General features: G+C 42.0%; 2 protein-coding genes across 2 annotated transcripts; one reads left to right on the top strand and one right to left on the bottom strand.

Moving 5' to 3' along the window:
• Positions 1–79: 79 nt before the first annotated feature.
• mturn (maturin, neural progenitor differentiation regulator homolog (Xenopus)) lies at positions 80–4,394 on the bottom strand. Its single transcript, XM_044053393.1, has 3 exons — positions 3,756–4,394; positions 794–916; positions 80–721 (listed from the first exon to the last, which is right to left on the bottom strand). Exons 1-3 carry the CDS (start codon positions 3,912–3,914, stop codon positions 614–616), a joined length of 390 nt encoding a protein of 129 aa, XP_043909328.1. The 5' UTR covers positions 3,915–4,394; the 3' UTR covers positions 80–613.
• A 1,607-nt stretch (positions 4,395–6,001) lies between these two features.
• On the top strand, positions 6,002–20,580 carry LOC122786875 (SH3 domain-binding protein 5-like). Its single transcript, XM_044053389.1, has 9 exons — positions 6,002–6,347; positions 6,616–6,678; positions 9,700–9,828; positions 16,108–16,272; positions 16,355–16,485; positions 16,690–16,732; positions 17,476–17,695; positions 17,813–18,166; positions 19,382–20,580. Exons 1-9 carry the CDS (start codon positions 6,255–6,257, stop codon positions 19,567–19,569), a joined length of 1,386 nt encoding a protein of 461 aa, XP_043909324.1. The 5' UTR covers positions 6,002–6,254; the 3' UTR covers positions 19,570–20,580.
• Positions 20,581–21,426: the final 846 nt, after the last annotated feature.

Here is a 21,426-nt window from a genome sequence, read left to right as displayed (position 1 = left end):
CTGTTAAGTGTGTGTGTTTAAAACAGGAGTGGCCCCCACCTGAATCCTCCACTCTCCTCACTGCCTCCCTGTGCCTACCCCACAACCCAATCCCGTCACTTTTCATCCGTGAAACTTTTCACGTCGTGTTCACGCAGCATCCTCTGTGTCAACAGAGAAAGTAGGTTATCTGTGTGTGTGTGTGTGTGTGTGTGTGTGTGTGTGTGTGTGTGTGTGCGTGTGTGTGTGCTGCACTAACATCTGACTGACTGTATTTCTGCATAACAAAGCTGAGGCCCACGTAATATTGCTGTGTTGTGGATCTTTAACTAACCAAACGGTGAATGATTATGATTCTTGCATTTGAACTTGGCTGTGTGTGTGTGTGTGTGTGTGTGTGGGGCAACACAGTGCAACAGAGTGCACTCTTTGGGAAGCAAAGCTACTGAGACATTCAAGAACATGGTGGTGCATTTTTTTAGCAGGTTGACCGTGTGTGTGTGTGTGTGTGTTGGGGCTGATGATGAGTCGAGGTCCTGGGCTCACAGGCAGCGCTGTCACCCCCCCACCGCACACCCCCCACCCCTCCCAACCCTCCAACCACCAGCTGCAAGCCTCTTCCTGGGAGGGCTCATCACTGCTGGCTGACCCCCATCTGCTGTTGGTCAGGCCCTGGTTCCCCCTCCATGTCGGCGTGGTAATGCTCAAAACTGTCGTCTTCTATGTCTGGAAGGCCCAGCAGCTGAAATATAAATCAAAAGCCTGTAAAGGGTGTTTATATAAAGCGTTGATATGTAACTGTGGGTTTCCTTACAGGCCTGAAGGAGGTGAAGACCTTCTCCAGCACCTCCAGAAGAGTCTTCTTCCCACAAGAGGTGATGTAGTCCTGGGCCAGCTGTAGATAGGGAAGGCAGTCCTCACTCTCACTCCATACATGCTGCACACACACACACACACACACACACACACACACACATTTATTTATTTTTTAGTCTACTGTAAACGATGTTAACTAAAATGCTCACACTAACACTCCTATGTACAAAAATGTCCTCATTGAAACCCATTTAAAATCACTATTTATGACAAATGTGGCAATTTAAGGGTTAAAAACGTTTAAAAAAATGAATTAATGTTTGATGAGGACTGATGTTGGTTTACATTTATTTATAGCTTCATTTTTTATGAGCACACATTGATGCTCTAGGTGTGTTTACGTGTCTGCTAATCTTTCACATCTACCATATCATAATCAAACCCAAAATATCCATGCAAATCCAGTTTGCAAGACATATACTGATAATAATAATGACAATATTGTGGGTTTTTAGACCATACAATGAAGGTGCATCATGACAAAAACGTGTTCATTTAAGGATTCATTTGATCGTTTGACGTGTATGGTTTAAAACAATTCCATACAGGTTTTAAATTGTAAAGTTAAAGTTAAATTTTTTATGAACACATTTTGGTGCTCCAGGTGTGTTCACGTCAAAAAAAAGGAAAACATGCTCATATTTCATTATTTTTAGGTAGGTACTCTAGTCACTTTCCAGGTGATGCACTGCAGCCGTGCTTCGCTTCCTAATGTAACCTCACGGGAGCTGAACAGAGACAAACAGCTCACAGGAAGTGATGATGAAGATGAATTCATCCTGGATAAATGGCAACACGGCAGAGACGAAAAATAAAACAAGGAGGTGAAAACGGGCTGAAGGTTTTCTCTTCACAGTTGACGCTGTCTTACACAGAAACAACCAGTACAGGCCTCATCCTTCTGAAGGACCCTGCAGCCAGGACTTTAAACTCTGGCCTAAAACACACACACACACACACACACACACACGTCGAGTAATTCTTGACATCAGTGTTCTTGTTGGATTGAAACCAACTTCCTCATGAGAGCAGGATTGTCCGGTACATCAGAAACATTTACAGGAACTGTTACACATCGGCTGTGACAGTGACTTTGTGTCGTGTAGTTTAATTGCAGTCTAAAGGCCGCGCAGTTAGGTTATGTATTAGCTCGTGTTATTAAGGAAGTCCCGGCCAAGTGTGCAGAGTGACCTGCAGGTGTGAAAACAACCTGACCTGAAATGAATTAGAACCTGATTATTATTATGTCTTTGTGGTCATTTCTGAGCGGGTTAAAACTCTGGAAACTTGGCACAGAGGTCAGGTGTGGCGAAAATGCGATTTTCTTAGTGCCCGGACCCGTGTGTTACACCAGGGCTCTATAGCGCCCCCTAAGGTGAAATGTGAATGGAGCAAACCAAAATGAAGTTGCACCGAATTTCACAAAACTCGGTGGAAACTTGTAATAACCCAAGACAAACAAAAAAGTCCACTGGGACCATGGCCTCAACTCAACAGGAAGTCAGTCATTTTAAATTGTTTGGCATCCACAGGGCTCTATAGCGCCCCCCCAAGGTGAAAACTGAGCCAAAATTAATTAAGTTCCACCGAATTTCTCCAAACTTGGTGTGGACATGTGATAGCCCAAACAGAACAAAAAAGTCGACAGCAACCACGGCCTCAACTCAACAAGAAGTCGGTCATTTCACACCAAAGTCTGTTCCCTGCACACTTTTTCATCAGAGCTGCTCACACAATCATCATCCCCAATAGTTTTTCAGCTGCTCAACGTTGTCTCCCATGACCTGGACGAGTGGAAAATACTGAAACACACCATGAGGGATGACACTGCACAGAGCAGAGCACAGTGTGCTGCTGCTGCTGCTAATGAGCCTGAGCTCACAATGCCCCCTAGTGGACAGGATGAAGCACTGAGTGTCCATGACTTGGGAACAACAAGATACAATGACTATGATGATGTTAAAGTGTGATCATCCACACAAACACATGATTAAGCTGTTTCAGTGAGAGGAAGTCTTATTTCGATTTGTGCACTTATCTGTGCCTTGCTCATGGGCCCCGTCCTGGAGTCTGAAACAACAACAAACCAAGTCCAAATCCTTTCCTCTCATCTGCCCATTCTTCTTTACCATTCTTCTTCTTCTTTTATTTGGTTTATGGTTGGGTTTGGATGTCCCAGAGATGTAAACACACCTGCGATGCATAAGTGCAGTTTGTGCATTCACTTTCCACGCACACCCAACACACTCTTTGCACACGGTTCCAAAATAAGTAGGAAGTAGCGCCTTAAGATTTAAAGCTGCTGTCGCAACATGGCAGCACAAGATGGCAGCCTCCCTAAAGCAAGAGCCTGGGCTATAATACAACCAAAATGTCACGCACTGGACCTTTAAGCCATGTTTGTGTTTGAGAAGCACTTTATCACTTTGTTTTGAGACGTGCTACATAAATAAAGATATTATAATAGCATCACTAGTATAGTTGTTGTATGTAATAAGCAAGAATAATCCATGTATTCTAATATTACTGCAGAGTTCCTTCTGAATAACATCATAATGTGCACGTTTTATTTTGAAAGTGACAGGCCTCCTCCTCCTCCTCCTCCTCTAACCTGGCCTCATCATCATCATCATCATCATCATGGTGTTGTGGGTCACAGGCTCTGACTTATTGTCGCATGAGAATATGATGCACGGAAATAACACCGTGGACAGAGAAATACACACGCGCACACGGTCATTACATCATCGACTCACAGTCCCTGCTGCCACCTCCCTGCCCATCTTCCGCTCATCAGCTGGAAAACCTGGAGCAGCACAACCGCACCTCCTCCAGCACACACACACGCACGCACGCACGCGCACACACACACACAGAGGCCCTGCAGAACGCGCACTCACGAAAGTGTCGGTGCCGCCGGGACACAGCACGTAGAAGGAGACGCCGGGCTCTGCGTAAAAGTCCAGCCGCCTCTCGTCGTCCTCCTCGGCGAAGATGAGGTCGAACGGGTTCCCGGAGCACCACTTCTCCGCCGCCTCCACCAGGTGCTTGAACTCCATCCTCGGTGATCCGCCTCGGTGCGCTGCTGCTGTCCCTGGGTGCGGAGCTTGGTCTCGGTCCCTGCGGCCGTCGCGGCGATGGATGCGATGCTCAACAAGACGCGAATAACAGCTGATCGGACAGCGGCAGCATCAGCAGCATCTCCTGGTCGTGCGCAGCGCCTGCATGGAAGTGGAGTCTGCTGGTGCACGCGCGGGCGGGCGGACGGACGGACGGACGGACGGAGCCTGTGCCGGGTCTGGTGCTCTCAAAGCCCCATTCCTCTCGTCTTCCTCCCCGCGTTATGAAATGAGCCCGTCCGTCGCTCGCTCGGTCGCACGCGTGCAGACGCAGGAGGACGCGGGAGGAAACGCGATGACGAAGCGCGGAGCCGCGGGCAGTGAGAGGAGAGGCCGGACCCGGACCCGAACCCGTCACTGCAGGAGCATTTTAACCTGCTGACACACACACACACACACACACACACTGTTAGAGGAATATTATGGGATGTATGGAAGGAGCGAAAGATACAAACTACTCTGACATGAAATATAGTTATATAAGCACATGTATATTTGTTTTTATTCTACTTTTGTGTAGAGTTTTTCTACTTTGACTCGAGTATATTTATTATTTTGTACACACACTTGTATAATATTATAATGATTAATAATATGTTGGTTAATTAAAATAAAACTTTAAATTATGTCAAGTTTGCATGTTCATTTAAAAGAGAACGTTCTCTAAAGGTTTTAGAAAAGTAGCGTTCTGGGAACCAAATGTGCAACCGTAAACTAACGTTAGGAAAACTTTCCATATCAACCAAGGGAGAACCTAGGGGAGGAACCTTCAGGGAACGGTCTTGCAACCAAAAGGAACCAAAAATTGTATGAAGGATGTTGATAAGAACAGAGTCAAGGTGAGCACTGACCTTTGACCTTTCATTTTTTTTGGGGCCATTAGTTTTCGGGGTTTTTATGGAAGCTGCTGATTTATTTCTCGTACACTGGCGTGTTTGGACGTTTAGGTCTTTGGTGAGTTTAGTTTTTGTCTTGTGCTTTTATTATTATTATTGATTTGATTATCCGATTCACCTGGTTCTGCTCGTTCCTGCCTTGTTTGCGCCTCATGGTCGTTTACACGTGTTTACAACTTTAAAGTTGTTGTTCTGTTCTTGGGCCTCAACATTCAACAAGATATTTTTCTTTTTCGTGTGTGTGTGTGTGTTTCTGTTAATATTCATAATATTTTGATTCCTATGGTCCATTGAGCAGAGAAAGGTCACATTCTCACAGCACTTTATTATGTTTTCAGTGATAAATGACGTCTTTATTATTTATGTTTTGAAAATAATTGTGTGAAAAACACCAAATGGATCAAACTATGGATCAGTAAGTCACAGAAACCATGAACATTATCTCTCCTGTGTGTGAGTATGAATCTCACCACCAGAGGGCGAAGGAAACCAACTGTGAGCCTCACATTTGTTAGAGCCGGAAATCAAGAGCTGAACAAAAAGAGCAAACAGTTTGAGTCAAAATAAAAGCACAATCTGTCAGAAACAAAAGTAGGTCAATAATGATTCATATAGAAATCTAGTGAAGTTAAAGACTATGAGTCCATTTTTGATTCAACTGAATTTAAAGCGTTATAAAATGTTAATTATAGAGAAAAATAGTGATGATACACTGACGCAGGAAAGAAATGCATATAAATAACATGTGGACTTTTTAACCATGAAGGAGAACTGAGTATGTGATCTGAAAGGACCTGGGACTCAAACCGCCAACCCTCCAGTAAGAGGACAACCCACTCTACCACTGACCCACAGCTGCCACAGTCACATTCCCAGTTACTTTTCTACAACCTACAAATGAACATTAGGGGGACACAGTGGGAACCTTTAGAGAATGCAAAGGTGACAAAGTAACATTTACTTTTATATAATCTTCATTTATTCCCCTAATGTTCATTTGTAGGTTGTATGTTATGTGAATTAATAACAACCTTCATACATTAACGTGACAGCGTTGTCTTTTATTTTGAAAGCGCACAGCAGAAGTAGTGGCGCTGGTGAATGAAACAAACTTTATTTCCCACACAGTTCCTTTTGCAGCCTTCGACAGCAGACAGCTCCTCACACGGTCAGTGTGGCGGCGGCGGTCACGCACCTCAGGTCACTCACACCCACGGAGGCGTTGAGAGGCTGAGACATGATTTAAAGGTTAGAGAGGACACAGAGGACTGTGAGGACACGGAGGACAGAGAGGACAGAGAGGACCACTGCTGGACAAACCCACTGTCCAGCACCCCGGGCTCGCGCTTTGTCTGCAGGGAAGAACCTCCTCTGTTCTGTGGCCATGGATCCTTTACAGAGTCCCTGTGAGAAGGAATCACAGTGTGCTGAGGAAGAGGAGGAGGAGGAGGGGGAGGAAGTGGACCCGAGAATACAGGTGAGATTTTCTTCTTCAGTGAAAGTGACATTGACATCAAAATGAAGATAATGAGTAAAATGTGTCACTAAAGGTCATAAAATGATGGACTGTGTCAACTGTAAGTCAAAAGTGTTCCAGTGAGAGTGGACATGGACAGATTCTGTCCACACACACACACACACACACACACAGACGCTGCACAGTGTAGCCTGAAGATACATAATGTCTTTTAACCACAGTCCAACTCTCTGTGTGTCTGTGTTTCTCTGATATTTTGTGTAAACAGGGAGAATTGGAGAAGTTAAACCAGTCCACAGATGACATTAACCGCTGGGAGAGTGAGCTGGAGGTAAGACGTCAAAACACCCTCAGCCAGCACGGTTTGACGGTGTATAAAGAATGCTGCAATCTTAATGTGCTGTGAAGGTTCTGACCAATTAACATGAGAGGAACGTTCTCTAAAGGTTGTATGAAGGTTGTGACAAAGTAACGTCCTGGGAACCAAGTGTGCAACCAAAAACCAATGTTAGGGGAACCACAGGAGAACCTAGGGAGGAACCTTCAGGGAAAGTTCACTCAACCAAAAGGTTACGTTCCCAGAACATTTTGGGAACCTAAAGTTGTTAGCTGGAAAGTTCTGGGAACCTTTAGAGAATGTTCTCTAAAGGTTGTGTGAAGGTTGTGACGTTAGGGGAACGTTCTGGGAACCAAATGTGCAACGTTAAGGGAAAGTTAGGAAAACGTTCCATATCAACCACAGGAGAACCTAGGGGTGGAACCTTCAGGGAACATTCCCCCAACCAAAAGGAAACGTTCCTGGAATGTTCTGGGAACCAAAGATTGTTCACGATGATGATGATGATGATGATGATGTCTGTCTGTGGTGACTGTTCCACTTTCACGTGTAAAAAAAACCTGCTTTTTACTGTAAACAAACGACTGCGTCTTTTAGGATTTTGCCTAGCAACCACGTCTTTGCTTTGAAACAGGAATGGAAACGTTCTAAAAGTAGCAGCAGTAGCAGCAGCAGCTTCAGCAGCAGCAGCAGCAGCAGCTTCCTCCTCTGAGGGTCAAACACAGAGAAAGTGGCCCTCGTTATGTTTGTCATAGTTGAAATGTAATATTTAAAGTGGAACATGAGCAGCAGTGTGAATGCTGAGCTCTGTTCTCGTGTCGCTGCAGCGAAAACAGACCAAGTGTAAAAGTGTTTGGGTTGTGGTTGAGTTTTTATTTAAATGTGTGCGACGAGAGTGAGTTACTGTTCAGCCAAAAATAAAAACATTCCATTCTCCTCCTCAAAGTGGGTCTGTCCTGCTTCTCATTAGTCAGACCTTCAGTCTGGTCTTGGACAGACGTCAGAGTGCCGTGTTGCAAACGTTGTGACATATTTCAAGTTTTAAAGCTGAATACAGTTAAAAAAAATGAGAATAAAAAGCCTGGTCGTGGACACGAATACACTCACAGACACAGAGAAGGAGGGCAGTTCATGAAGTGGCAGGAAGGAGAAACCGTTCTCGATTAAGTTTGAATTACAGTCGAGTTAGAGGGAGAAAATGACTCTGCTAAACCTCTGCAGAGGAGTTCAAACCCTGTGTTTAATATCTGACCCGCAGCTTACAGATTTACTCGCCACACTGCAAAGCCACCGCGTCACTATCTCATCGCAGGAACAGGAAGTAAGGAAACATAATGATGTCACAGGAAGCACACTTCCTGCCGCGCCCCCTCTCCCTTTTCCCCTCTTTAACCTCAGGTTTATTCCCCTCCGTCAGATCTGTGACAGGATGCAGGTGAACGCTGACTTTCCTAATGAGGTTTTTGCAAAATACGACACGTAGACACACACTGTGTTCTGTTAGTTATTACAACTGTACAACTAGAGTTAGCGCCCACCTTGTTCGGTTGTGCAACAACTTCAAGCTTGATTTCACCAGCTGCTGCTGCTGCTGCTGCTGAAGCTGAACCTGAAGCTGCTGAAGTTGCTGCTGCTGCTGAAGCTGAAGCTGCTGCTGCTGCTGCTGCTGCTGCTGCTGAATCCGATCTATTTGGCCTTTGGCCTGCAGAGTGGCTCCTTTAATTCAAGTCATCACTAGACGATTAAGCCAAATAGATGCATGTGCAGAACTATTGACAGCAGCAGCAGCAGCAGCAGAAACACGCAGACTTGAAGCAACTGTGTGAATTTGTTGAAAATCTAGTGTAGAAGTAGAGTAGAGTTGCTACGACTTGAGCTAAATGCTAACGTCAGCATATAACCAGGTTCTCATAGTGTGGTACGCGCTCCACCAGTGGTACGCAAGCTTCCTCTGGTGGAACGTGGAGAAATAGTGTTCTGCTGTAAATCCCAGGGTGTGTGATCAGAGTGGAGCTGAGGAATCTTGACGCATAGAAAATGAAGAAAATAATATTTTTTGAGCAGCGACATGAGAGTCACTGGGATGTTTGAGCAGAACTCTCTGTACTTCAAGTCCTATGAGAATGAAAACAACACACAGGGTCAGACAACGACCATAGCCACGTTTTTATTTATAATTGTCTGTGTTAGTAGGCAAATGTGGACACGAGAAGAGTTTGTTTTTCAGTTAGCGGGCGCAATACACACACATTATAAAACCTGAAAACTTAAACTGCGACTGTGTAAAAAGGTATCGAAATGTGAATTTAGGTGAGAAAAGTCTCAAGTCTTGTGACCCGTTTAAAGTTTCAACCACGTCTCTGCGTTCAAGTGTGACGACGCTGTGAGGCTCCAAAATGTAATCATTCCTGGTCAACAACAGATGCTAGCTTTGCATTGCTAACAATAACAATAACAGTGATTACAGTCACCTTCTTGATCTAATTTAGCTACAAGCATCAAACGTATGCGTGAGGAAGAGGAATAAATCTGCCTCCTTAACTCATTTACATATTTACACACACATTTACACTGTATTGGTGAGGATGGTGTTAGTTTGAGATATTATCCGCACAGTATCAACGTTATCGTTGTTAGATATTGGCTTTAAAATGTATTATTGGATATCGGCAAACACGCAAAGATCCACGTACGACTGAATTAGTGAACTGAAAAAGCTGCGAAAGCTGCGACCTCCCTGACTTCTACACTAGCGCCCCCTAATATCCACATATTATATCCACATCTGCTGCCACATGTGAATGAAAACTATCCTTTAGAAGAGACGTTTAGAGTATATCTGTATATATCTGTGTTTTCTCATGTGACGCCCAAAGTTTGTCACATTCTCCGTTCTAAACAAAACCAACCTCCTCATTTATTACACCACAGAGAGGTCGACTAATTACAGTAATATCACCATTGTGTTTCTGACCGCGTGTGTGTGTCTGTGTGTGTCTGTGTGTGTGTGTGCAGGACTGCCGTCAGAGGTTCCGTGCCGTTCTGGTGGAAGCGACGATGAAGCTGGACGAGCAGGTGAAGAGGATCGGGCGAGCTGTGGACGACTCCAAGCCGTACTGGGAGGCCCGCAAAGTCGCGAGACAGGTACACACGCACACACGCACACACACACACACACACACACACACACACTGTGAGGACAGTGAGAGTGAGGACAAGCTGACAAAGGATTAGCGGCGAGAAGTTTAAACAGCTCAGTTTGTGTCTACTTAAAGTGAGCTCGGTCACGTGATGTCTATTTTTAAACAGTCACACTTCTGCTGTATTCTAAAACACACACACACACACACACACACACGCACATGTGTGCACGCACACACACACACACACACATACACATACACACACATGTTGGACATTCATGTCATTTACGATGTGGGGACAAGTCCCCATAATGTGACTGTGTAAACAGGTTTAGGTCCCCACAACATTAGTAATACCTGCACACACACAGACAGACAGACACACACACACACACACACAGTGTTGTGTTCCCTCTTCACTGGGTCCCGTCCTTCACTGTCTAATGGATCTGACCCGGTTTAGATTCCATGATCCAGTTGGACAGCACCAGAAATTTGGAACACATGGAACACACACACACGCACACACATTAACATACACACACGCACACACACTAACACACACACACGCACAAACACAAAAACCCTGTTCCATTCCAGGCCAATAAGAAAGGAGTGTATGAGTCATTGGTCAGAGAGCTGATATTTGTGTGTCAGTGCTGAGCTGTCACACTGAAATAGATGTGTGTGTGTGTGTTTGTGTGTGTGTGTGTGTGTGTGTGTGTGTTTGCACTGTGACACAAACCACCACCAGTGTACCTGTGAGCCAGCTCTGTGTTCTCTGTATTAAAACTGTGTTTAGAGACCTTTGGTTTTTAGGGTTAGGTTCAAGTTTAGGTTAGGTTTAAGTTAGTGGTTAGGGTTATCCAATCACATACACCTCACATACAAATGCAAACATAAAAATAAAATAAAATCTACTAATAAAAGGCAGGAGGAGGAAACATTACTGATATGGGATGTTAAAGAGAGAGTTCTGACTCCCAGATTCTTTACCTTAGAGGAGGGGGGAGGGCGGAGGGGGAGGAGTTAACGACGGATATGGATAAACTGTGGAGTTTGGATAAAGTGGATTTAGTGTCAGTTAGAAGTCTTGTTTTTTATTGCTGTTTAATTTAAGGACGTTTTTAAGATGAACCAGGACTTTATTTGCAGGAGACGATTGATGAGGGAGGAGAGTGGACAATTCTATTGTGATATTCCATCATGATAATTCAATAAGAATGTATTTGTGACAGAATTTCACAATAAAATACATGGTTTGTGTGTGTGCGCGCGTGTGTGTGTGTATTCTCACACTTAGTTGTCATGATTTATGGATAAATATGTTAAATATTTAATACTTGACCTATTTTTCATTTTGAAGTATTCAGTGGTAGATCTGTCCGTCCCTCGTCCAACCACAACCTCCCCTCCCCCTATCCCCCCCCCCACATTCCAACAAATCAGGGAGGGGGTTGTTTAGTGTGTGGGAATTTGCCAACACTGTCCTATCTTTCCCTTTTTTTTACCCAGCATTCTCTTGTCTGTCTCGTTCATCGTCCATGTGTCCATGTGTCCACGTGTCCCTCCCTCACCTCCCAGACTTGTATCTAAATGAAAAACCCTGCTGTGTTGAATGGTTTGCTCCTGAGACGGCAGATAATCACATCATGTCGTCTCCGTGATGTGGGGACAATTCTGTGATAACAAAGCTCGTCGTTTGCTTTGCCGTCAAAGGCTGATTGTGTCATAAAAATGTCACTCAGCAGCGTGACTCACAGGCGACCAAAGTGCTTTACAAAATAAAAGCATGACAGACACGCAGCACTGAAAACAGAAAATATTGATTTAATTGCAATAATCTGAATTTTGCAATTAGACCGGAAGCGACATAGACCGGAAGCTCCAATTAATGCTGCGTTTATGTCTATGTCATGACCTCGTTTATGAAACCCTAACGTTTCAGAACAGTTCAGCCACTGCTGAGAAAATAGGCTTTTATTGTTTTCCTGGGCTCTGTGGAGCCTCACCACTCCGTGCCACCACCATAGCGCCTCCTGGTGCGGGCACTAGTCCGGGCACATCCGGGTTGCGTACATTCAACCGCAGAAGAAGAAGAACTACACTCATTGTAGCTGCTGAGATGCAGAGCATCGTGCTAATGACGTCACTTCCAGGTACCTGGCCAATCACAGGACAGTGGGAAAGCTCTCGTTGGCTGGCCAATCACAACACAGTCCACGTTCTGGGGGTGTGGTTTTGGTCTGAAACAGCGCGGCTGACAAGAGCGTCAGTGAGGAGATATTTTGATTGGCTCGTTTGCAGCGATTAGGAGGTTTTTAACCATGAAAACAAGTTAATATATGTAAGTAGACCTCCATAACTAACATATATGTGACCAGAAAACAAGTTAATATATGTAAGTAGACCTCCATAACTAACATATATGTGACCATGAAAACAAGTTAATATATGTAAGTAGACCTCCATAACTAACATATATGTGACCAAGTTAATATATGTAAGAAAACAAGTTAATATATGTAAGTAGACCTCCATAACTAACATATATATGTGACCATGAAAACAAGTTAATATATGTAAGTAGACCTCCATAACTAACATATATATGTGACCATGAAAACAAGTTAATATATGTAAGTAGACCTCCATAACTAACATATATGTGTGACCATGAAAACAAGTTAATATATGTAAGTAGACCTCCAAAACTAACATATATGTGACCATGAAAACAAGTTAATATATGTAAGTAGACCTCCATAACTAACATATATATGTGACCATGAAAACAAGTTAATATATGTAAGTAGACCTCCATAACTAACATATATGTGATCATGAAAACAAGTTAATATATGTAAGTAGACCTCCATAACTAACATATATGTGACCATGAAAACAAGTTAATATATGTAAGTAGACCTCCATAACTAACATATATGTGACCATGAAAACAAGTTAATATATGTAAGTAGACCTCCATAACTCCATATATGTGACCATGAAAACAAGTTAATATATGTAAGTAGACCTCCATAACTAACATATATGTGACCAAACAAGTTAATATATGTAAGTAGACCTCCATAACTAACATATATGTGACCATGAAAACAAGTTAATATATGTAAGTAGACCTCCATAACTAACATATATGTGACCATGAAAACAAGTTAATATATGTAAGTAGACCTCCATAACTAACATATATGTGACCATGAAAACAAGTTAATATATGTAAGTAGACCTCCATAACTAACATATATGTGTGACCATGAAAACAAGTTAATATATGTATGTAGACCTCCATAACTAACATATATGTGCGATACAAGCATTCCATGTCACCTTTAAGTATCTAACGTGGACAGAGACACCAAGCCTGTGACTACTTCCTGTCCATTGAGCAAACGCAAGAGTCGGAGCAAACGACATTCTGATCATTGCAAACAAAAACTGTATTTTATTTGTAATTTGTTGTAAATTAGATTTTTAGTTTGTTTTGCTCAGTTCATAAAGTGTTGACACAGATCTAATCCCATAAACGCTGAGCAGGTGCTGCAGATTTATGAGCTCACACGCGATCCTGTTTTACGCAGGAAGTGTGTGTGTGCAGGAACTCTGGTGAAGGACGAGATTTCGTGTGTGAATCATGTGAGCTTCTTCACGGTTTCTTCCTCGAGGTTTTCTCCTCATCAAATTTTCACCATCCTCTGTCTGTTTTCCTTGCACCACCCCCCAATTTCCAAGTCTGGGAAATGGGTCACGGCAAGACACAAAGAGGGAGGGAGGGAGGGAGGGAGGGAGTGGTCTTTGCCAGTTAGTCAAATGAACACAGATTATCATCCCTCGGTTGTTCCCTGTCTCTTCTCTGTCTTGGAGGAGCCTGGAGAACGTTAAAGTCAGACGTCTGTGTTTTCTACCTTGTGCATGAGATGACACAGACCTCTCCCTCCTCACGTCACTGCTGTTGTCTGTTATCATCAAACATGGCCGACTGTGGCAGGGAGGTCAAGTTACAGGGGTCAGTGTGATGAGGAGGCAGATCTTTTGCCCCTGATCTTTAGTCATTTAGATTATTGTGGTGTCCCACAGGGTTCTATCCTGGGCTCCATGTTTTTCTCTCTTACGATGTTTCCTGTAAAGCTTTTTTTATGACGCTCCTTCAAAATAGGTGTTTTATTTTGATGCGTCTGCAAGTGTTGTCATCTTTCATGAATAAGAATACTGATTTCTTATGTTTAAAACTTAAAATCCACATTACAATCACAGCGTTAACAGTACGTATAAAAACAGACAGCAGCCACGACGCAAAGTTCTTCTTTTTACATCATTAAAACATGTTGATGTTTAAAACTGTTAAATTGTCTGTGTTTCTCACAGGAACTCGATCGGCAAGTTTGTTTCACAGTATACAGTCAACATAAAACTCTATGAACTTCTCCTATAAATGTCCCCGGGACAGAATATGAATATTCTATCATATGAATAGTTTATTTGTTTACATTATAGTGATAGTGCTTTGGGTCAGACTCATCAGTATAACACGTAGGAGACTCGAGTGCTTATGTGTTTTGGGTTTTTTTACCTGTGAAAACGATGGATTTGTTGATTTGCTTTATTGGACAAAAGAAACCCGATGAGAACCTTTAATAACCCAGCATGGAAACTCACTTTTCCTTTGCCTTGTTACACTATAGTAGTCGTTATATACGAAATAAACTTCACTGAATCAAACGGCCGCTACACTTATTAGATGCTCAGTTTTCACCATTTTTAGTTAGGTTAGGTTTTAGTTAAGTTAAAAGAGAGAGAGAGAGGAGAATAATCCTGTCATTAACTTTGGTCAGTGTGGGCATGAAGCTGAAGCTGAAGCTGAAGCGCCCACTGACGTGACCACGTCGTCAGATTTTTCTGAGCGACAAAGCTGGTGTTTGTGTGTTTGCATCAAAGCTCACAGTTGTCTTTCCCCGTGTCTCTGTGATGAGGACATCAACCGTGGTGGTTTGTCCACAAGCAAACGGAGGTCACAGGATTAGAGATGCAGTCGTGTTCTCAAATATAATGGATCTGTTTCGTGTTGTGTGTTTTCATGTATATCTTGAAATTGAAAACTAAAAATAAAATATTCTAAAAAAAAAAAAAATATATAATGAATCTGGAGCCACAAAAGCTTCTTTATAACAACTGAAGTTTGTGAATGATAAAAACCGTCAAAAAGAAAAGTGTTGACACGTCTCACAGCTGAAAATTGAGAAATAAAAAGTGAAATAAGCACAAGCATGTGGATCCAAATAAGCACTTATTCAAGTTTTAAACACAGGTCTTTTTGGAGTTTATTTAAATATTAAAACACTTATTTATCGCCTTGATTGATTTTTATAACAATTAATACAAGCTTTCTGATTTTGCAGCTTCTTCATTTAATGTGAATATTTGCTGGTTTTCTTTGACAAAAAAAAGTCATTAAAACTGAAAACGACATTTGAGAACATGGTGATTTCAGGGTTTGGTAAAAAACTGATAATCCACAGATTACTCGATTACAGATTACTCGTTAGTTGCAGCCCTAGCCTTGAAAATAAGAGGTTTTCACTTTGAAAGACAAACATTTAAATCTAGAAGACTCCTGGTGTATGTTGTATACACGTAAACATTTGAATCATTCTTTTATATGACTTTCGCTGCCATAAATGATGTTGTGCTATTTTACATGTTATTTATTTTAATTCACTTTGTTTCTGTGATTGTGAAAAATGTCTCCTTAACTTTGCACTTTGTAAGAATCTTATTCTGTTTAACGTTTTGATAGTTTGTCGGTGGATTGAGACGCACTAATAAAGTGTAACCACGATAGATCGGCGCTGTGGAGGGACAAACATGATCACAGTTCTTATTTTATTGCTCATTCTATTCACTTTTTTTGCTGCCGTTACAACTCACTTTCCCCTGGTGTTGAATCAATCACGTCTAATCTAATTTTATCTCATCTAATCTAATCTAATCTGGGGAATACTGCTGCACTCAGACACCATAAATAGAGCAGCTTTGCATATAAACAGGTTTGAAGCTGCCGTGATTGTGTTTTAACGACATCAGAACGTCATTAAAGCGAGATGAAGGCTGACTCTAGTCAAATACACACAGTATGAGGACAAAACGTCATGTTTGAGCACTAATCGTGTTTAAAAGTTGTCTTTTCATGGGGCAAAACATCTGTGGCCTTTAAAAATAGATAGAATATTTATCATATTAGTTGTTTTTAAACCTGCAGGCCCAGGTGGAGGCACAGAAGGCCACTCAGGAGTTCCAGCGAGCGGTGGAGATTCTGCGCGCGGCCAAAGAAACCATCGCCCTGGCCGAGGAGCGGCTGCTGGAGGAGGAAAGCCGACAGTTCGACTCCGCCTGGCAGGAAATGCTTAACCATGCCACGCAGAGGGTAAGACGTGCCACACTGTCAGACACGCGTCACGTCACAAACCCGTAACACTTCGTGAAAGTCACCGTGGTAACTGTTGCAGGTGATGGAGGCCGAGCAGGCGAGAACACGCAGCGAAGCCGAACACAGGAAAACTGCGGCAAACCACAACTCCTGCATCAGCCACATGAGGCAGTTAGAGAAGAAGCTCAAACGCTCCATCAACAAATCCAGGTTTGTGCCTTTGTTTTCCCCCTCTGCTCCGGCCTCTTCATGCTCCTCCTCTGTCCATGTCATCTAATGTAGTCCAGATGTTCTGTGCTGGGTGTGCTCCCGCTGTCAGAGCCAAGGAATGTGAGCCAGTGTTATTGTTCGGGTTCTCCAGTTTCTCTACACTCTCTCACAGTTTCTTCTTCTTCTCTTTTCTCTCCCATGCAGACCATATTTTGAACTAAAAGCCAAGTACTACCTACAGCTCGAGGTAAAGTATTCATACATTGTACAGTAACGGTACAAATACAACTGAATGTAAATGTGAACTCCGTGGAGCTGTGACAGTCACACATGCATTTAATCTTGTAAATAATCAAATCAAACACGCAAAAGCTGCTGGAGAAAGAATTAGACGTGGAAAGAAATCTCAAAGATACTCTTTCTCTATTTTAATGAAAGACTGGAAAAAAACAGCATACATATGTATGTATATATATATACATACATATATATGTATATATATAACCCTATATATACAATAATTATAATTAATATGTGTGTGTGTGTATATATGTACATATATATTATATACAATAATTATAATTAATATATGTGTGTGTGTGTATATATATGTACATACATATATATTATATACAATAATTATAATTAATATATGTGTGTGTGTATATATATATGTACATACATAAATATTATATACAATAATTATAATTAATATATGTGTGTGTGTGTATATATATGTACATAAATATATACAATAATTATAATTAATATATGTGTGTGTGTGTATATATGTACATACATATATATTATATACAATAATTTTAATTAATATATGTGTGTGTATATATATATATGTACATACATAAATATTATATACAATAATTATAATTAATATATGTGTGTGTGTATATATATATGTACATACATATATATATATATATTATATACAATAATTATAATTAATATATGTGTGTGTTTGATTTCTAATAGCAACTAAAACGCCACGTGGACGAGTATCAGGCCAAACTGGTCGTGGCTAAAGCCGAGTACCGCGCGGCGCTGCGTAGCCTGGAGACCATCTCTGAGGAGATTCACGCGCAGCGGCGCGCCGTCGCCATGGGAACGCGGGAGCAGGGTGTCGGCGCGGAAGGCGACGAGGACGGCCACGACGACATCGCCAATTTCAAAATGGAGTCGGACGGTCTGTCAAGTGAGTGCGACGCCAGCGCCGTCTGTCCTCTCTGTCCGTCTGTCCTCTCTGTCCGTCTGTCCTCTCTGTCCGTCTGTCCACGTGTGTGTGTGTTTAATGTACGTGTGTGTGTTTCAGTGGTGTCCGTGTCCATTGATGAAGACGGCAGTCACAGCAGCAGCAGCTCAGAGGAGGAGACGACAGACACTCACTCCACCTCCTCTTCCAAAACCACGCCTTCATCACCATCCTCCTCCTCCTCCCATCCCTCCACCTCTGCCTCCACTCCCCTCGACACGCCCCCCTCCTACATTTCCACGTCTCCCTCACCTCCCGACCTCTCCGCCTCCTCTCCCGTGGGCCTGGAGTTGGGCAGAACCTGCAGCTCTGGCGACCCAGACTCGGTGTGTGGTTCTGGGCACGCCTCGCCTCTGCTGGGCCCTCGCAGCCAGTGCAGTGGAGCCTCCTCTCCAGACTGTGACCAGGAGAGAGGTGTGTGTTCTCACCACGTCCACGCCCACGTGTGTGTGTGTGTGTGTGTGTGTGTGTGTTTGTTGCTCCATGAGTGTGTTCACTTGTAGTTTTGGTGTTGGGAATTAAAACGTCCACAGAAAACTACAAATATATATGTTTATACATATTTTAAGATTAGATTGTTAACGTGCACAAAGACGACATCACCATAATCTACTGTAAAACATTGCATCAGTGTCTTTGATATTCAGACTCTGGAGACGCAGATCCAGGCGTGGTCCACTTCACACACATGCAGTGTACAGATTAAGTGTATTTAAATCTTTCATTTAAATGAAACTTTCACTGAAATTAAACTTAAATTCCTCTCATTTCACACATGCAGTGCAGTCGTCACTCACTTTGTCTTTAGAATGGAGGTAAAAGGTGGGAAATTCTGAGATTAAAGTCAGAAAAAAGTCAAAATTCTGAGATTAAAGTTAGAGAAAAATCAGAATTCCCAGATTAAAGTCAGAAAAAAGTCAAAATTCTGAGATTAAAGTCAGAAAAAAGTCCAAATTCTGAGATTAAAGTTAGTGAAAAATCAGAATTCCCAGATTAAAGTCAGAAAAAAGTCCAAATTCTGAGATTAAAGTTAGAAAAAAATCAGAATTCTGAGATTAAAGTCAGGAAAAAAAGTCAGAAAAAAGTCAGGATTCTGAGATTAAAGTCAGGATTCTGAGATTAAAGTCCTATTTCTTGTGATTTGCAGCAGTGCATCTTCTGTCCGTTCACATGAACAGAGCAGCTTTTACAGTGACGTAAAGTGAGTTCATGCTTAGTGCAGTGAGTGTGAATAAGAAGTGAAGACTGCAGTGCATGTGTGAAAAGAGAGGAATTTCAGTGAAAGTTTCTCCTATAAAGTCATTTAAATCTGTGTGAGGCCACTGCCGCCTGGTGGCCAATGATGGTACTGCAGGCCATAAACGCTCATGAGAAACAACTTCTTCCTTTTTCTTTTCTTTTTTTAAATATCCAGTATTATATTATTTTATTATTTTATTTTGTCTGTTTATAGAAATAATCTTAATGTTGAGCTGCAGACACTTAGATGTGTAAATGTTACGTATTATAGCAGCTTTATATATATGTAGGGTCTGCATCGTTACAAAGTTAACCTGTGTCTGTGTGTGTCTGTGTGTGTGTCGTCTTGGCGTGTGTGTGTGTGTGTGTGTGTGTGTGTGTGTGTTCCAGGTGACCGAGCAGAGGGAGCAGAGGCCTCACTAGAAGCCGGTCTGAACAAGCTCACATTGACTGTTTCACCACAAAAACAAGGAGACTCTGAGGACGACCAGGACCAGGACCAGGACCAGGACCAGCACTACGATAACCATGAAACCACCACATCCAGCACTGCCATCGTGATCCTCAACAGTGTTTAATGAGTGACGTCACGTGTGAAAAACAGAGAGAGTTTAAAACACTTGGGATTTTCTCACCACTGTGAGAAAAGTTAAGTAAACTACATTTCCCATAATCCTCCACGCATCCTATTGGAAATGTTTTGGCCACATTTTGTTGTAGGATTGTGAGGAGAACTCGTAACACTGCGGAACTACGGAAGAGTGAGGGACACATTTAAAAAGATTTTTGAAAGAAAGTAAAAAAAAAAAAAAATAAGATGACAAGAATTTGAGGAAAAAGTTTGAATTCTGAGAATTTTTATTTAATTCATGCTTTTTTTTTCTTCTGTGTGGCACTAACACTTCCTTATAAAACACTAAAGGGTTAACTTTTTAATGTGCATCAGGCAAAATGAATATTTGATATTTTTGTCTAAATTCTAAAATACAATGATTCGATTTTTTTAAAGAAACTTGTCAAATGAACATTTTCACTCTGAAACAGTTGTTCCGGTGTAATCTGGTCAATCTTTCTCTGAAGGACACAGACGTCCTTTATGTTTGTGCCATAATGAAATCCCGTCTCCGTCCATCCGTATTAACAGAGACGTGTGGTTTTACTTTTTATTGACGTTGAAATGATATCGTTGGCGTCGCAAAGAGACGTTTTGTGTTAAATGTGGACAGTGAGCCTCGTTTTTGCAGCTCTGACTCGTTATCATTGTGTGAGTCGTGTGTCAGTGTAGGAGACACATGGGGACACATGTGGAGACACGTGGGGACAGAAACCCTCTCAGCACTGAAGACACTTGTGGAAAACAAATGGTCTTCCATTGATATTATGAATGAGTGAGTAAAATACTACAGCATATGCTCCCTTCTGAGGTGAATTGTTGTGTGACTGGATGAGTGAATGACTGTGTGTTTGTCCTGTGTTCAAATATCCCGTAGTACAGATTCTATATTTATACTCCTGTATTCTTGTATATAAACCGTGTTTTGTGGTTACTGTTCTTATTTAACACAAACAATAAACATGTTCTTCATGTCCGCTCCTTTATCAGTGTTTGTTTCAACGGAATTTACAGATTTTTTCCTCTTAAAACAGGAAAATGACTCTGTTGGGTGGAACAATCCACGCTGTGAAGTGGTTCATTGTATTTATGTTGTAGTTTCAGGCTCACACAGGTGTGTAGATGTCATGCAGTGACTGAGGATGAAATTCATTAAATAGGAATATTTTGGCAACTTTTAGTTCAGATGATAAACATTCTGTAGACTTTTTAAACTTCAGAAATGGAAGAAAATCAATCTTTTATGGTTCAGTCTTAAATCAGGTGGGATTATGTCACTGGTGGCCCTGTTCCATTTAGCTCCTTCAGCGTCAGGAACAGTGCTATAAATCTGAAAATGTCATTTCTCGCTGTACTCTGGATTAAACGTGGCTTCCACTCAAACGCTGCATTAACTACACGAACGCTCATCTCACCATTTATTTATTTTTTTTTTATTTTAAATGTAAAACGTGCAGTTTTTCCTGAAGTTGATATCAAAATGTCAGTTTGATGTTCCACAGGATGAGAGAGGAATGAGATGTAAGAGCTTGTGTGGTGAGTGCTGGAGTTTCCGCGTCATGTTTTACTCAATGACTCGGCATAAAAACCCTGGCGTACAACTATGTTGTGCTCACGGATTAGATAATCCAAAAAAGCCAACTTTTAGCTCATGCAGTTAAATGTACGCAAGTTACACTATTTGTCTTCCACACATCTGACATCAAATATTTAAAGGGCCACGCCCCCCCCCCCCACACAAAGTTTACCAATTTCCTGAGAGTGGACAAAGTGAACCAGCCGTTGAACCACATTTTGGAGCTTGTTTTTAGAAATATGACTC

The sequence above is a fragment of the Solea senegalensis genome, linkage group LG20 (assembly GCF_019176455.1).
Source record: "Solea senegalensis isolate Sse05_10M linkage group LG20, IFAPA_SoseM_1, whole genome shotgun sequence".
Lineage (NCBI taxonomy): Eukaryota > Metazoa > Chordata > Actinopteri > Pleuronectiformes > Soleidae > Solea > Solea senegalensis.
This window is presented reverse-complemented; position numbering and strand designations above follow the sequence as displayed.

Coding starts and splice junctions, on each gene's coding strand:
- mturn (XM_044053393.1), bottom strand. CDS start 3,914: ATGGAGTTCAAGCACCTGGTGGAGGCGGCGGAGAAGTGGTGCTCCGGG. Junction 917..3,755: donor CCGGCGGCACCGACACTTTC/GTGAGTGCGCGT, acceptor GTGTGTGTGCAG/CATGTATGGAGTGAGAGTGA. Junction 722..793: donor TCTTCACCTCCTTCAGGCCT/GTAAGGAAACCC, acceptor TTTATATTTCAG/CTGCTGGGCCTTCCAGACAT.
- LOC122786875 (XM_044053389.1), top strand. CDS start 6,255: ATGGATCCTTTACAGAGTCCCTGTGAGAAGGAATCACAGTGTGCTGAG. Junction 16,273..16,354: donor TTAACCATGCCACGCAGAGG/GTAAGACGTGCC, acceptor TAACTGTTGCAG/GTGATGGAGGCCGAGCAGGC. Junction 18,167..19,381: donor AGACTGTGACCAGGAGAGAG/GTGTGTGTTCTC, acceptor TGTGTGTTCCAG/GTGACCGAGCAGAGGGAGCA.